This window comes from Ahaetulla prasina, chromosome 3 (assembly GCF_028640845.1).
Source record: "Ahaetulla prasina isolate Xishuangbanna chromosome 3, ASM2864084v1, whole genome shotgun sequence".
NCBI classification, from domain to species: domain Eukaryota; kingdom Metazoa; phylum Chordata; class Lepidosauria; order Squamata; family Colubridae; genus Ahaetulla; species Ahaetulla prasina.
Window position 1 is genome coordinate 190,433,669 of NC_080541.1, and position 15,464 is coordinate 190,449,132.

General features: G+C 39.3%; 1 protein-coding gene across 4 annotated transcripts in view; it reads left to right on the forward strand.

The window, feature by feature from the left end:
* Positions 1-839: 839 nt before the first annotated feature.
* LOC131194584 (rho GTPase-activating protein 39-like) overlaps positions 840-15,464 on the forward strand; it is a 104,157-nt gene continuing 89,532 nt past the window's right edge. The window contains exon 1 of one of the 4 annotated variants that reach the window (XM_058175734.1): positions 840-957. In XM_058175734.1, coding sequence (XP_058031717.1) covers positions 944-957 — 14 coding nt within the window. In that variant the 5' untranslated portion in view covers positions 840-943. Of the gene's footprint in view, positions 958-1,077; positions 1,486-15,464 lie in introns of those variants that run through there. The other 3 variants (XM_058175737.1, XM_058175736.1, XM_058175735.1) reach the window with 3 other exon arrangements.

Below are 15,464 nucleotides of genomic sequence, written 5' to 3' on the forward strand. Positions count from 1 at the left end.
TTTGTCAGAAGAGGATGCTGTTTTGAATGGATTATGCTTCCATACACTTTTTCTTTAGGACTTCCAAACATTATCTTCATACTAGCAATGAACTTTACTGTAGTACAATAAAATTACAACTAATGTTACAGTGGATGGAGATTTGAAAAACCATAATATAGTATCAGGTATGTTTGTCAATTTGAGTTATTTATACAAATAAAGACAGGATATAAATAAAGTAAAAATAAAATAATGACTATATTATTACTTTCAAAAGCCATGTATTCTCATATATACATTAGTGTGCCCAAAACTAAATGAATAATAAACCTCTGGTTAGTTGTCCACTTGGCTATTACTAACAAAATATCAATTTTGGTAGCATGCTTGTATTTAGTTTCCAAATGAAAACGTAACGATCTGGGTCATATTCTATGGGGAAATTGTGGATATTTTTTTTTATTTCAGTAAACCCAAGGCCAGCTTCATATGTGTTTTCATGACATGTTGCTTTATGCAGGGAAATATATCTATGCGAATCACCATACAGTAACACCCCATTGTTTTAAAATTCTTGATAGATTTTGAAAAAGATAGATCAATCTCAGGGTACCTATTTCTAGCTTAGGTGAGTCTCGAGATGCATGATCTAATAAGACGATCGGTTACCGAAAGGAAAAATGTTGGTATTATCAGATGGAAAAAAAGCACAACAATGCTTTTATTAAAGGAAACTGTTTAACACTGTTGCCTCCCGGGTCAAACTGGCCCTCTCCAACATAGGGACTGCAGAGCGGGGTCCTGCCCAGTTTAATATACGCAAAGCGGGGAGGAGGAGGGGCGGCGGCGGCGGCAGGATCAGGTTTCACATCCTGATCCTGTCTGGCTTGGGACCGAAAGCCTTCGCTCACCCTGAGGGGCGCAGGGAGAAAAGTCCGGGTAGAGCGGCCTGAGTGGAGATATGGCGGCGGAAAAGTGAGTGTAGTTTGGGGAGAGAGGCGAAAATTTCGGGTCAAGGCAGGTGGGGGGGTGTCCTCTCGGTCTGCCTCTTACCTGTTGAGCTGGGTGGGGCGCAGGGCTGGGCCCCAGGCGCCGCCAAAGTATCTCGAGACGCCGACGCCGCCATTCCGCGCTCCTTTTTGCGGGCAGCGCGCGGCCGAAGAACCTCGGCGGGGTGAGGGAAGAGACCGAAACAACTTCGGGCGTTTCGTTTGGAAGACCTAAACTAGCAAATGGCTCCGAGAGTTTCCCAGGAGTTTTTCGGCTTCGAGCTCAGTCGAGGCTAAAGAGGCAAAAAACAGTACGCGAGATGGCGGTGGAAGAGAAAGTTTACGGTGAAGAAGTGGGTTAGGGGCTTAGCTGTGCGAGCTGAGGTGTAGTTTACTTCACCCCTTGCCTTTTCTAATTGTCTACTGCTCGCACGTTTGTTTTTGGCGAAAGATACACTTTGGCCGCCTTTAAAGTAAGTGGCGTTTGGAGAATATAGTTTTGTGGAACAAAAACGTAAGTTTTCTCTTTGGCGTCAATAAATAAGGCTGGATAGATTGATATAGGGATATATCCTTCTTAACCGTGATATATATTATCCTGTTGACATGCGTGAGCTGAACCATTGTGGTTTGCAATCAGTGGGTTGTGACAAAGTTTATTGTGAATTGGGTCAATACAGTTTGTTCAAACCATCAGAACTTAGTTATCATAAATAGTATTTCTGCTCCTGGTGACAGAGGTAGAATTCTTCCTTCTTCCATATTAAAGAAGGATTACTTCTTGTCATTGCTAATTAATCCTTTTGGTTGTGAGTTTTATAACTAGAGGACATTGACTACAGCGCAGTATATATTTTTAAATGTCACTTCTATTAATATTTACATAGGCATTGCTGTGGTTTAATGTTCTTTTTGCTGTTCATTTCCAACTTGCAGTACATAATAGGAAGAACCTTTTTCTTCATGATTTGTTTTTGATTAATGTCAGGAATATTTTAGAATATATGTATAATATTTTCATAGATTTCTTCGGAGCATAGTTCGTATTTAATAATAATAAAATGGATGATTATTAGTGACCCTTTCATAGCAGAGAAAGAGAATTTCTAGTTTGTAGTTGAATTTTGGTCTACTGCATATTCCATCCCCTTACTAAGGGCAAACCCAGGATATTTCTTTGTGCCTTTGATTTGGCTCTCATATTTCAGGAAACATGAAAAACACGGGGAGCGGGGAACCTAACTGGAGGGGTACAGCATTAACTATTCTCATTAGGGACTGTCAGATCCTAAGATAATTTTAAGTCCATAAAATATAAATCACTTTGGGAGCCAAAAAGGACAGATAATTTGAGACTTTTCATATATTGAACTCCTAAATTTGTAAATATATTATTTTGAAACTATATTCTTTATTTTTTCCAAAATATACTTATATTCTATTACCCTGTTTCCCTCAAAATAAGACATCTAATAAGCCCAATCGGGCTTTTGAGTGCATGGCAATAAGACCAAGCGCTTATTTCAGGGTTCAAAAAAATATAAGACAGGGTCTTATTTTTGGGGAAACATGGTATATTTGTGAAACTAGGCAAATCATAGAATCATAGGATTGCAAGAAACCTTGGAGGTCTTCTAGTCCAACCCCCTGTGCAAGGCAGAATTACCTCGTAGCATTTTGGGCAAACGGTTGTCCAATTGCTCCTTAAAAAATCTTCAAGGATAGAACAGGAGCAACTCTGTGGCAAGCTGTTCCACTGTTAGGAAATTCCCCCTCATTTCCAAATTGGATCTCCTTCTGACAAGCTTCTACCCATTGCTTCTCATCCTATCCCAGGGTCTATGGAGAATAAATCAACACCCTTTTCCCTGTGACAGCCTTCAAGTCTCCTCTCAGTCTCCACTCAAGTCTTCTGTCATGTCTCCTCTCAGTCTTCTTTTACTTAAGCTAAGCATACTTAGTTCCTTTATTTAGGCACTCTTCAAAGGATTTAATCTCCAGCTCCATTATCATCTTTGTTGGTATTATCTGCCCTCTTTCTAGGGCCTCAACTTCTTATTTGTATTGTGACCAGAATTGGACACAAAAATCTGGCTTCACATTTAGTACATCAATCATTTCTTCCGTGTTTGTTTATCTATAAAATAAAAAACTATTTATAAAAAAAAGAAAAGAAATCTGGCCTCACCAGTGCCTTATAGAGAGTACTATCATTTCTCTTTATCTTGATACTCTGTTGATGCAGCACTGTGTTGGCTTTTTTGGCAGCTGCAGGATGCCCCTTCTGCCAGCAAGGGTAGGGGCAAACTAATCCCATCAGGATGAGCCATTTTCTCAGATTGCCTGGACCAAGGGCTTTAAAGGTGATAACACCTTGAATTGGACCCAGAAGCAAACCGGCTGCCAGTGAGCTCACAGAACAGCAATATAACATGAGCCACCTTAGGAACTACAAGAACTGCCTCCACAGCTGCATTTTGCACCAGCTGAAGCTTCTGAATACTCTGTATCCAGAAGCTAAAGTCTGCCCACCTGGGAGCATCAGCAAATTAGATAATTAGAGCCTATAGTTTAGGAAATAAAATAGTGTATAATGTAAAATATTCTATAAAGAACATAAATCAGGAACATCGGAATTACTAACTGAAGATTTGATATCTTCCAAATATGTGCATATAAAGTTGAGCCTAACTTAATAAAGCAACAGAATGGTTTAAAATTAAGTTCCAACCTGTTTAGTAAGGCATACTTCTTTGGCTTGGTCATTAACTCTTATCCCAATTTACTTTAAGAATTGTTGTAAGAGTAAAATTGGAAGGCAGAGTATATTATTTTGTGTTGCTAGAGTAGGGGACATATAATTCAAATTCATTTTGTTATTTTTATTTGTTTAATAAAATTTATTTTTGAGGCCATGGTCATGGACATTTAGGAATGTAGATACCTCATATGTCATACCTCAGATATATTACCAAATCTTATCATCATTTAAATTTCTTAATACAAATCAATTACTTTATCACCAAGTCCTGTCAAAATCTACACCTAAGACTACCTAGTCTTAAATGGGTCACAATAATTAGAACATTATAGGTAAACTCACCTAACTTCAGGTGGATTAGGGAACAGAGTTTCATAAAAGGAATAAACATATCTAAGTACATACTTTTATATTGTATTTATTTTCAAACAGATGAGCGACAGTTCATTTTGCCTGCAGAGTGATCTCCAGGTTAGAGATCCAGTTTGCATAGAATAGCTATGAAAATGCTTGCTAGAGGTGAATCTGGGATTTGTTGTGCTTGTGGTATTCTGGCCAAGGTCACCTAATGGTGTATACTTCCCTGCACACAACATTATAGTTATAACCTACTGCTAAGTACAGCACTAATGTCCTTAGCTGTAACAGAGAATACCAAATTTGGCATCATACAGCTAAGGCTGGAAACCTTATCTAACCTGTTCATCTTACTCAAAAGGTTTCTGTGGAAATGATTGATTCAACAAATCATGAGCAGCAGAGTTCAGTTCTTATGAACCCATGCCTTATGGAAGATTGTGAACTGGATTAGGAGTGTTATAAATGGTAAATTACAAAGCCTAAGGAACATGAGACATTATTGATGCAGATAATCAAGAAAGCCAAAGAATGCTGAAAATGTCAGTATGTGCTTTATTGGTTATAGAAAGGCCTTTAGTTGTGAAAAGTTCTCAAAAATAAAAATCCAGAATATCTCATTGTCCTCATGACAAACTTCTATACAGATCAGGAAGTCATAGAATAGACAGAACATGGTGAAATGGATTGGCTTCAGATTGGCAAAGCTGTGGTGTTAAGGCTGCATACTTTTACCTTATTCAACCTAAATGTTGAACATAAACTGGATTGGAAAAAGCATGGTTTTAAAAATGGAGGAATAATAATAATCTGAGCTAAGATGATAACTGAAAAAATTGGACTAACATTAAATATAAATACCAATTTAATCGGTTATGGTGGCAATGAACTCATTGGGGGAAAGAACAGGTTAGGGATAGATTGTTGTGGAAAAATCTGTATGTCACTAGGAGTTGAAAATGACTTCATTGCACGTAATCTTATCTGTATAAATATATATTCATATAAATATATATGAAACAAAGAGAAGGATGTACCGTAGTTTTCGGAGTATAAGACGTACCTTTTTCCCCCAAAAAAGAGGGTGAAAATTTGGGTGCGTCTTATACTCCAAAGGTAGCCCCCCCCCCCCCGAGCTTCTCAAAAGGAGGTTTCAGAGGCTGAAAAAAGCATCAAAAATGAAGCTTCAGAAAAAAAGCCCCCAAACGGAGCGTCAGAAAAGAAGCTCCCAAACAGAGCTTCAGAGGTTTTTTTTCTGAAGCTCTGTTTCGGAGGCTTTCAGAGGCAGAAAAAAGTTTTTTCTGGAACTGGGTTTCAGAGGCAGGAAAAAGCCCACAAACGGAGCGTCAGAAAAGAAGCTCCCAAACAGAGCTTCAGAGGTTTTTTTTCTGAAGCTCTGTTTCGGAGGCTTTCAGAGGCAGAAAAAAGTTTTTTCTGAAACTGAGTTTCAGAGGCAGAAAAAAAAGCAAGGCACAGAGCTCACAATCAAGGAACCTGTTGCTAAAATTCACCTCTGGGAACAGCTGATTGGGGGTATTCTGGGAGGCCAATCCACTTGCCAATCAGCTTTTTTCTTATTTTCCTCCGGTGCGTCTTATATTCTGAAAAATACGGTAAATTGATCTGAAGGTAATTTGAACTTGTAGAATACAGTTGATAAATATGTGCAGTGAAATTAAAGTTCAGTTATGAATATTAGAAAGTATTAATTGGTTTCATCTAACTATGAAAGTAGGAGTCCATAGCTTAGTGATAGAGTAGAGTAGACTGGACTGGACTAGACTAGACAAGATTAGACCAGAATAGAATTAAATTCTTTATTGGCCAAGTGTGATTAGGCACACAAGGAATTTGTCTCTGGAGCATAAGCTCACAGTGTACATATAAACAGAAAATAATAGGTCATAGATCATAAATCATAGTTACAATTGATAAATCATAAATTAATAGGACAAGATAGGAAAGGTGAGAAGATGCGAAAACATGAGAAATGAAATAGTGCTGTGGAAGTCAAATGTTCAGTAGAGTGATGGCATGGGGGGAGGGGGGAACTACCTTTGTGTCTAGTTGTTGTGGCATGCAATGCTCTATAGCAGTGTCCTGAGAGAAGTTGAAATAGATTATGTCCAGGATGTGAGCGGGTCTACAGATATTTTCTCAGCCCTCTTTCTGGTTCATGCAGTATGAAGATCCTCAATGGAAGGCAGGCTAGTTGTGTTTGTTTTTTTCTGCAGTCCTAACTATCCATTGAAATCTGTAACTGTCCTGTTTGGTTGTTGTGCCAAACCAGACGGTAATTGAGGTACAAATGACAGACTCAGTAATCCCTCTGTAGAACTGTATCAGCAGGTCCTTGGGCAAACTGAGCTTTCTGAGTTGACGCAGGGAGAACATTCTTCATTGTGCCTTTTTAATGATGGTTGTAATGTTAGGCGTCCATTTCAAGTCCCTAGAGATAATAGAACCTGGAAACCTGGAAGGTGTCTACTGTTGATACTGTGTTGCCTAATATTGTAAGAGGTGATAGAATAGGAGAGTGTCTTCTAAAATCTACTATAATCTACAGTTTTAAGAGTGTTCAGCGCCAGATTGTTCTGGTTGTACCACAGAGCCAGTTTTTCTGCTTCCCTCTGTATGCAGACTCATCATCATCTTGAATGAGACCAATGACTGATGTGTCATCTGCAAACTTCAGTACTTTAACAGAGGGATCCTTGAAGATGAGTGATTGGTATAGAAGAAAATAGTAATGGAGAGAGCACACTGTTCTAATTGAATGGTATTCGATGTGATTTCCCTAGCTTCACCTGCTGCTTTCAGGCACAGCTAGGTGAGTCAGTTTAGAGGAGGATTTTAGGAATGCTGGTGTTTAATGCCGAGCTGAAGTCTACAAAAAGGACCCTTACATTGCTTGGGGATTCAAGATGTTGTAAAATGTAGTGCAGTGCCATATCGACAGCATCATCTGCTGATCTATTTGCACAGTAGGCAAATTGAAAGGTGTCTAGCAGCAGATCGGTGATAGCTTTTAGGTGGGCCAACATTGACCTTTAGAAGGTTTTTATAATTATGGATGCCAGAGCCATAAGAGCCATCAACTCTTTGATGGAGGTCCAGTGGGATGGAGTCGGATGTGTTGTTGGTATAGCTGTTATATTCCAGTATATGGTGATAAAGGAAAAATTAGAAATACGTTTTGGGGGGAAATTGTGCAACATTCTGAAAGAATGTTGGGGAGAAAAATTACTCTGCTAGTTGTCAAGAATGAATGGGTGTAGGAACAAATGAAAAGGTTTAGAAACAATGAATGAGACATTTGCAGACCAAGGATTTTCGCTGTTTTATGAAGTTTGTCCTTACAAAAATAGTTGTCTGTAATGTAAATGTACTAATATATGTTAATTACAAATGAACAAGTGTAAATAATATTTTAAGATTTTAATCTATTTCCTCCACATAAATGTCATGTCCTTTATATAAATTAGAATAATTCTGATGAAATTGCTTGTTGCATAGCCAGATTATCTTTTTAATGCAGTATCATCCTGTTAAATTTTTAATATCATTTTATTTTTATTATTTATACACCAGCCATTTACTTTACTTATTTTACATATTAAAAAGTTCTTTTACTTTTTAAGAATTTAAACATTTTCTTAAAAATTTAAGAATTTTAAAGAAAATGTTGGATAACCATTTGTCTGAAATGTGTAGGGTTTCCTGCCTGGGCAGTGGGTTGGACTAGAAGACCTCCAAGGTCCCTTCCAACTCTGTTGTTGTTGTTGTTGTTATTATTATTATTATTACATGGTTCATTTTTATTTTGATTTCTTATTGTTAATATAGATAGTTGTTGCTATAAAATTTGTTCAGAGATATCTATCTTCTCTGAAAACTTTTAAATTCTTTTTTCTTTTTATCTCATCCTAAATATTTTGTTTTTTTTCTTGTCCTTTCTCTTAAAATTCAGTACTTTCTTGTATAAGATAACTCCTAATGAAAGCTTGCATCTCCAAAAGTTCTCAATTTAATGTCTTTATTTAAATTAGTTTTTTAAACAACATCTTTAATTTTTTTACAAACCTCTATGATTGCTTCTTTTTCTAAAAACATTTAATCTTTATCTAGAAAAACTAGGTTTTCTTTCATAAATTGAAGTCATAGGTTTATGATTTGAAAAAGTATTGGGTTAGTATCTCTACTTTAGAAATCTTAGTAGCCAAGTCCTTTGAAATCTAAATTGTTAACTATTCTTAAGAAGGATCTATGTCTTTCTGAAAAATAGATATACTCTTGAACTGCCATTTTTGTCACCTATATCAATCAACCCTAAATTTGTCCACCAAATTTTAAAAAAACTTCTGATAATTTACCTTGAGTAATTTTAGTATTTTTCTCTGAAGTTCTTTCTAGTTGTGAGAAGATGCCCATCTTTTCCAGTGTGCTGCTCCAATATTTCACATATTATTTTTTTTATATTTATACCCCGCCCTTCTCCGAAGACTCAGGGTGGCTTACAATGTATAAGGCAATAGTCTCATTCTATTTGTATATTTTTTTACAAAGTCAACTTATGAGTTAACAAAGAACAAAGTCAATGTGAGTTAATCTCTTATCTATTTGCTCAAGACTGAGTGTAATTTTTTTTTCTTTTTCTTTGACCATGCCTCCTGTTTCCTGTGGTCTTCAGTCTTTTTCACTCAGTCTATCTATCAAGACCTGAGGAGTTCTCTGGCAAATAGATGCCAGATTTTTTGTTTTATTTGAATTATTTTCCTTATTGACGATACTTACTTGTGACTCTCACCATTCCCTATCTCAACATCCGAGGATTCGTTGTTTTCTTCAAGGTGCTGCCAGTCTCAGCCCTCCTGTGATGCATATTACCCCACGTGGGATCTGTCTCTTGTACTTCAGGTTCTGACATCTTCTCCATTTGAGCTGCTGGGCTCCGTCAGTCTCCATTTTCTGACTCTCAAAGTTGCCTTTCTTCCAGCAATTACATCAGCTAGGAGAAAATCGGAACAGTCCGAAAAGATCTCCGTATTTTCTATACTAACAGAGTGGTCTTACAAATGGACCTGGCCTTTCTGCCTAAGGTGAATTCTTGGTTTCACCGTGCGCAGGAGATCATTCTTCCTGATTTCTGTCCAGATTCACATCATCCAATGGAAGTAAGGTGGCATATGCTAGACATTCACCAGGCCCTCCGCAGGTACATCTGACGGACGGCTTTCTTTCGTCAGACCGAAGCTTTGTTTATATCCTTTCACCCCTCGTCTATGGGTCGGAAAGTTTCCTCTTCTACGGTGGGTAGGTAGCTGAAGCCCTGTATCACTAAAGCATATGAGCTTAAGGCCAAACCTTTATCTGGATGCATTTTGGCCCATTATACTTGCAGCATGGCCACCACAGCTGCTTGGGCCACTCAAGCATCAGTTTCGGACATTTGTAGAGTGGCCACATGGTCGTCATTGTCATCATTTGTCAGATATTACAAATTGGACACCTTTGCCTCTGCGGAGACATCTTTTGGAAGGAGAGTTTTGCAAAGTGTGATTTCCACACAGGGCCAGGGGATCAGTCAGGTTCCTGCCCAGTGACCATGAGCTTGGGTATGTCCCATACATGGAATATCAGAGCAGTGCACTGGAAAATGAACATTGACTTACCTGAATGTCCATTTTCAGGACTCTGCGTAGATATTTCAACCTGCCCTGTAGGCTTCCTGATCCTGGCAGGGGTGGGTGTTTTTTCTTTTGTCTCCTACTACGGATTCATGAATGACTGCGCCTTTGTGAAAAAGACTAAAGACCACAGGAAACAGGAGGTGTGGTCAAGGAAAAAGAAAAAAAATTATACTCAGTCTTGAGCAAATAGATGACAGATTAACCCATACATAGAAATATATGTAGCGCCCTGAAAATGGATGTTCAAGTAAGTTAACGTCTGTTCTCCTGCAAGCTTCCAGAAATGGCCAAGAATGGGTTGAATCATCTGTTTCCTGTTGAGACTGAGCTGTTTCTTTTAGCCACGCCTCCTTCTGCCACTTTCTTGCCCCAGTTTTGGCTTGGTCTTAACCTGAACGAGATGTTTCAAAGCATTCCTGGCCACTACTGGACTTCAGGATCGTGAGATAATTTTTTTTCTTTCCTTCTTTTCTAAATTGCCGTTTTTATTGCATTTGGAGGCAGCAGCTGGCTTTTTTAACAGTAGCTGGCTGCCGCGTGTTTTGCGATCGGCTTGGAGATAAGGGCTGTGCAACTGCGGGCTTGCAGTTGCCAGCAGCCGATCGCTTGGAGCAGGAAACCGGCGAGATCGTTGGATTTCCCTCCTTAAGGCTGTCAGCGGCCTGGATTGAGGCTGAGAGGAGACTGACAGTCAGGGAGCCGGCGGGATCATCGGCTTCCTTTGTGTAGCCAGCTGGGCTGTCTGAGCCGCCAGAGGCTCCAATTTAGATCTCAGGAGCGCGATTGGAGTCCCTGCTTAGCTTTTGCTAGGTACACTTACCCCACGGGCTTCAGGGGCTGAATTGGAAGGATTGCTTGCTTCAGAGCTGGGTGAGTCATTGAAGGCCCAGTTCCCTCACTGGAGCAAGAAGGAGTCAGTGGCAAAGACCTAAGGAGAGGTGTGGAGTCCCTTCCCAGCGGCTGCTGGGCATACCCAGGAGCCACAGCCTCAGTGGAGGCCATTGGAGTCTCTGCTTAGTTTTGGCTAGGCATACTCAACTTGCCCCTACTAGCCTGGTAAGCTTTAAGTCCCTGCCTAGTCCCTGCCTAGTCTTGGCTAGGTATATGATTGCAGGAGGCCTTTGTGCTACAGGAGGTTGCAAACGAGTTTCTGTAATTGTTGCATTTTTTAAAACTGCAAAATGGCGGGAAGAACTGCTGGGCATAGATCCAAGAAACAACGGTCCAGTAATTCGACTCTGGATACAAATGTTGCAACCCTCCAAGAGGCCACACCCCAATCTGGGGCCCGAGAAAGCAGAAGCAATCTAAAGCTTCTGAAAAATATGTCTTAGTCCAATGTAAATAAACTTCCACCCAACAAATCCAAGTATGCTGATCAGTTAGTACAAGTTCTGGTTTTAGTTAGGGTTTAATATTCAAAACAATTCCATTCCTTCTTCACTCAATTTTTTATTAATCAAATAATTTGTATCCTTTATTCTAATATGAGTCTTTTGTAAGCAAATAATTTTTCGTTTCATTTCAAATATTTTTTCATTTGAGGAACATATGTTCCATTTACCGTATTTTTCAGAATATGAAAATACCGGACTGTAAGACACACCTACCTTTTTTGGTGAGGAAAACAAGAAAAAGAAATCTGCCTCTGCCTTCCAGCAATTTTGCCTGTTTACAGCAAACAGCCTGCTTTACTTTCATTGTCATTTTCAGCATAGCTTGTTTAGCACAAGAAAAGAAAATTCTGTTCCCAGCAATTTATCTCCTTGCAGCAGGAGCAGAGGCCCGCGCAGCAATAGGCACTGGCAATCCCTGCAGCCTGAAACAGCTTGTGCTAATTAGGCTGTGCTGATGCTGAAATGGGCTGTTTCTTCTTGCTGCTTGCTGCAAGGAGGTAAATTGCTGGGAGGCAGAGGTCAAAGGGTGGGGGCCAGTGTGTGGGAGGGGCTATATTCAGTGTATAAGACGCACCCAAATTTTCACCCCCTTTTAGGTGGGAAAAAGGTGCATTTTATACTCCGAAAAATACAATATACTTTATGTTAAATGTTTTAATCCCTAATCAAGTCAAAACTTTAGAAAAATAAACATATCAGAACCTAGTTCAATATTATCCCTTTGAAATTCATGTTGCATCTGACACCTCCATTTGAATTTCCTCCAATTTTTCCTTTTCCTTGTTCATTTCTTCTTGTGCTCAATCTAGAATTTGTTCTATAAGCTTTATTGATTTCTGCTTCAGTGTCCTCCTCTTTCTAAGCCAAATAAATTCGTATGACTTTAGTAATCCTTTCTCTAATATCTTCTCTGAATTTTCAGGGATTGTTCTAAGCTTCAAACAAAATTCCTTCTGTCTCAGTTCCAATGGAGCAAAGTTATCTAATACACTTTCTAACTTTCTGTCTATAATTTGTGTCTTGCTCTCTGAAATTTCCATTTTGTCAGTAATCTGTTATACTTCTGTAGACGTTTGTTTTGGAGTTTTCATCTACACAAGTTCAACAAGTGATTTAATTACTCAATTGCTCAAATACATTCTGAGGTAAACATGATGTCATTCATTTCTCTGCAAACAGCTCTAATGATCCCCTTCTGCTTTCCATTATTATTGATTTTCTAATAGTTGCCATTGTGATCCAAAAGTAAAAGTGAGTCGAACAAGAGAAAGAAAAATAGTAAACTATCTTTACCCGATTTTTTTATTTTATATTTTTGTGCCTTTAATATTTTCATCTCTTATCCACTTCACTATCTACCTCTCCAGAGCAAGGAAGCATCTGTCTGACTCATATTAAATTTATGTTTAGTTTTGTAAAATCTGCCAATTGCTTGCATTTTTTAATAGTAAATAAAAAAATTCAGTCTGTCTAATTTAATTCACGTTTATGCAAAAGTACTTTCAACAAAAGAAAAAATAGTATTTCTTTGGAATAACTAAACCCAAATATAATTAAATAATGAAAATAGCTGAACTGTATGTATATAGAAACCATGTTATGCCTATGAACTTAGATGTGATGCTGTGACTCCCAGCACTCAACTGATGAGCCAACTGCAAAAATCTCTATTACTACAGGTTACTCATGAGGAGCAGCTGTCCAAAGTACAAGTGTCTCACAATCTGTCCTTTGTGTGCAGAGATTTCACCAACCACTCACTGTTTGCCCTCTGACTCCTGTGCTTAGGCATAATATCCCTACTGCTTCAGAATGCTTAGTCTTCTATGATGCTCATTGGGAGTGAGGTAGTCTAAACCATAAAATGGATATGGGATGAATGATCAAGTTTAAGATGCAAAAAAGCCCCATGCATTAAAATTGTAGAATCCATTACTGTGGATGTCATTAATGGAATATTCTCATCTTGCACCACTTCCAAGTTATCTAGAAGCCACTGACAAAAATATTAATTCTGCATGCAAAAGAAAAAGGAAATAAAAGAAAATCATTTGTTTATTTTACTTTATACATGATTTGGGCAAAAATTCATTTAAATGAAGAATTGCTGATGTGAAGTTTGCTTATTTTTGAATAAGAGAGAGAAAAGAACACTACCAAGAAGTGTTGTGGTGGCCTAGAAGTGGAGCTGTCGCCTCACACTCAGGAGGCTGTGAGTTCGATCCTAGGTAGAGGCAGATATTTCACACTCTGGGCACAATGGGTATGTATCTGCTGCACAGAATTCTGCATTGGCAACAGGAAAGGCATCCAGCCATTAAATACTCTGCTAGCTCCATTCAGTTGCCCAGACTCTATCCCGAAAGGGATTATGGGGTTGTTAAAAAATGATGAGGATGAAGAAGAAGAGAAGACTATTTTATTTAATTACACAATTACACCTGCCTTTCTGCTTAGCTTAACATGTCAACCACAAATGGATCTGAACATTTTTTAAAAGATGCATAAGGTATATAGCCCTGACTTGTTTTAGTATTAGACATTTTGGAATCTGCTTGTGGGTCCCAGGCAGATTCCAAAACAAGAGTGCGGCTTCATGTGCAACAGAATATAGTGTTCCTGCACACCAAGATTATTATTCTGTAATGTCATTTGTGAATTTGTAATTTTTTTCCTGACAGTTCCCCTTGAAACTTTTTGGAGACCAAAATAGCTACTGGTATGTTCAGAACAGATGATCAATTAATTGAACCTTTATTAATTGTACCCAACTGCTGGATTTACATAATAGCTTGAACCCCAAACTAAATCATACCGTAGGAATTGCTTGACATACTGAACTGTAAACCAAGTGTGCTATATGAACCATTTTCTCATCCAGTTGTATCATCATCATTACCACCGCCACTTTGGGCCAGTAATTTTCTATCAAACCAATCAATTCACAGAGGAGTTGTGGAGAAAAATAGGAGGAGAGAGCACTACACAGACCCCCTGAGTTCTACAAAAAAGTAATTGGGTCAAAAGTTGGAGAATCACTATGTCAAGAGTATAAACATTATTGAAAAGCCTAAAATAAATCAAGTTTAATCACAGTTGAATAATGCTTGAGGGACTGGAGGTCCCAATTCAGCCTACTCATTTGATAGCAGAAGGGCCGCTTGCAACATTGTGATGTCATTGGAAGGCTTGTCCTTCATTCTTTGCCTCTTTGGAGTATTTAATAGGAAAGTATATTTTATAGATTTGAATTGGAGTCAGATGAGGGCTGGAATAGGGGCTTAACTTTAGCAGTGACTACTTTTATTCATATGCTGAAGGAGCACAAGTTACATAGAGAGGGTAAATGTGTATGTTGTAGCATTTAGAAAAGGACACGTTGCAAAATCCTAGCTACTAGACTCAGAAATCATACTTCTAGTTATTTGTGTTCAGCTGAATGTAGCATTTTAGCTAGAACTATCTGTTTACAATAATCACTGTCTTCGTTCCTGTTGCCCTTGCATGGTAGAATACAGAATAACAGTTGGTAGGGACCTTGGAGGTCTTCTAGTCCAACCCTCTCCTTAGGCAGGAAACCCTATATCCATGATGGCGAACCTATGGCACATGTGCCACAGGTGGCACATGGAGCTATATCTGTGGGCATGCGAGTGTTGCCCTAGTTCAGCTCCAGAACTCATGCGCACACCAGCCAGCTGATTATCGGTCTTCTGGGTGAAGAAACGGAAGTCAAGAAACGGGCTGTTTTCTGCCTCTAGAGGGCTTCCAGGGGGGTGGGGAAAACCGTTTTCACACTCCCCAGTCTCCTAGAAAGGCTCTGGATCCTCAGGAGGGTGAAAAACAGGCTTTCCGGTGCCAAAGCAAGTTGGGAAACGGCCATTTCTGGCATCCAGAGGGCCTCCAGGGAGGTGGGAAAGGCTATTTTTGCCCTCCCCAAGCTCCCAGAAAGGGTCTGGAGCCTGGGGAGAGCGAAAAACCGGCCTTCCAATCCCACCTGAAGTTGGGAATTGGGCTATTTCCGGCCTTGGGGGGGGGTGGGGAAGGCCATTTTTTCCCACTCCAGGCTCCAAGAAATCCTCTGGAGCCTGGAGAGGGCAAAAAAATGGGTCTGCTAGGTCCACCGTGGCATCACGTGCCAAAAGCAGAGCGAGTGCAGGGGGTCACGCGCACATGCATGGGTGGGGCACATTGTGGGTGTAGGCACGTGTGCGTGCAACCCCCCCGCGCTCCCCCCCCCGCTTTTGGCACATGATGGCAAAAAGGTTAGCCATCACTGCTTTATACA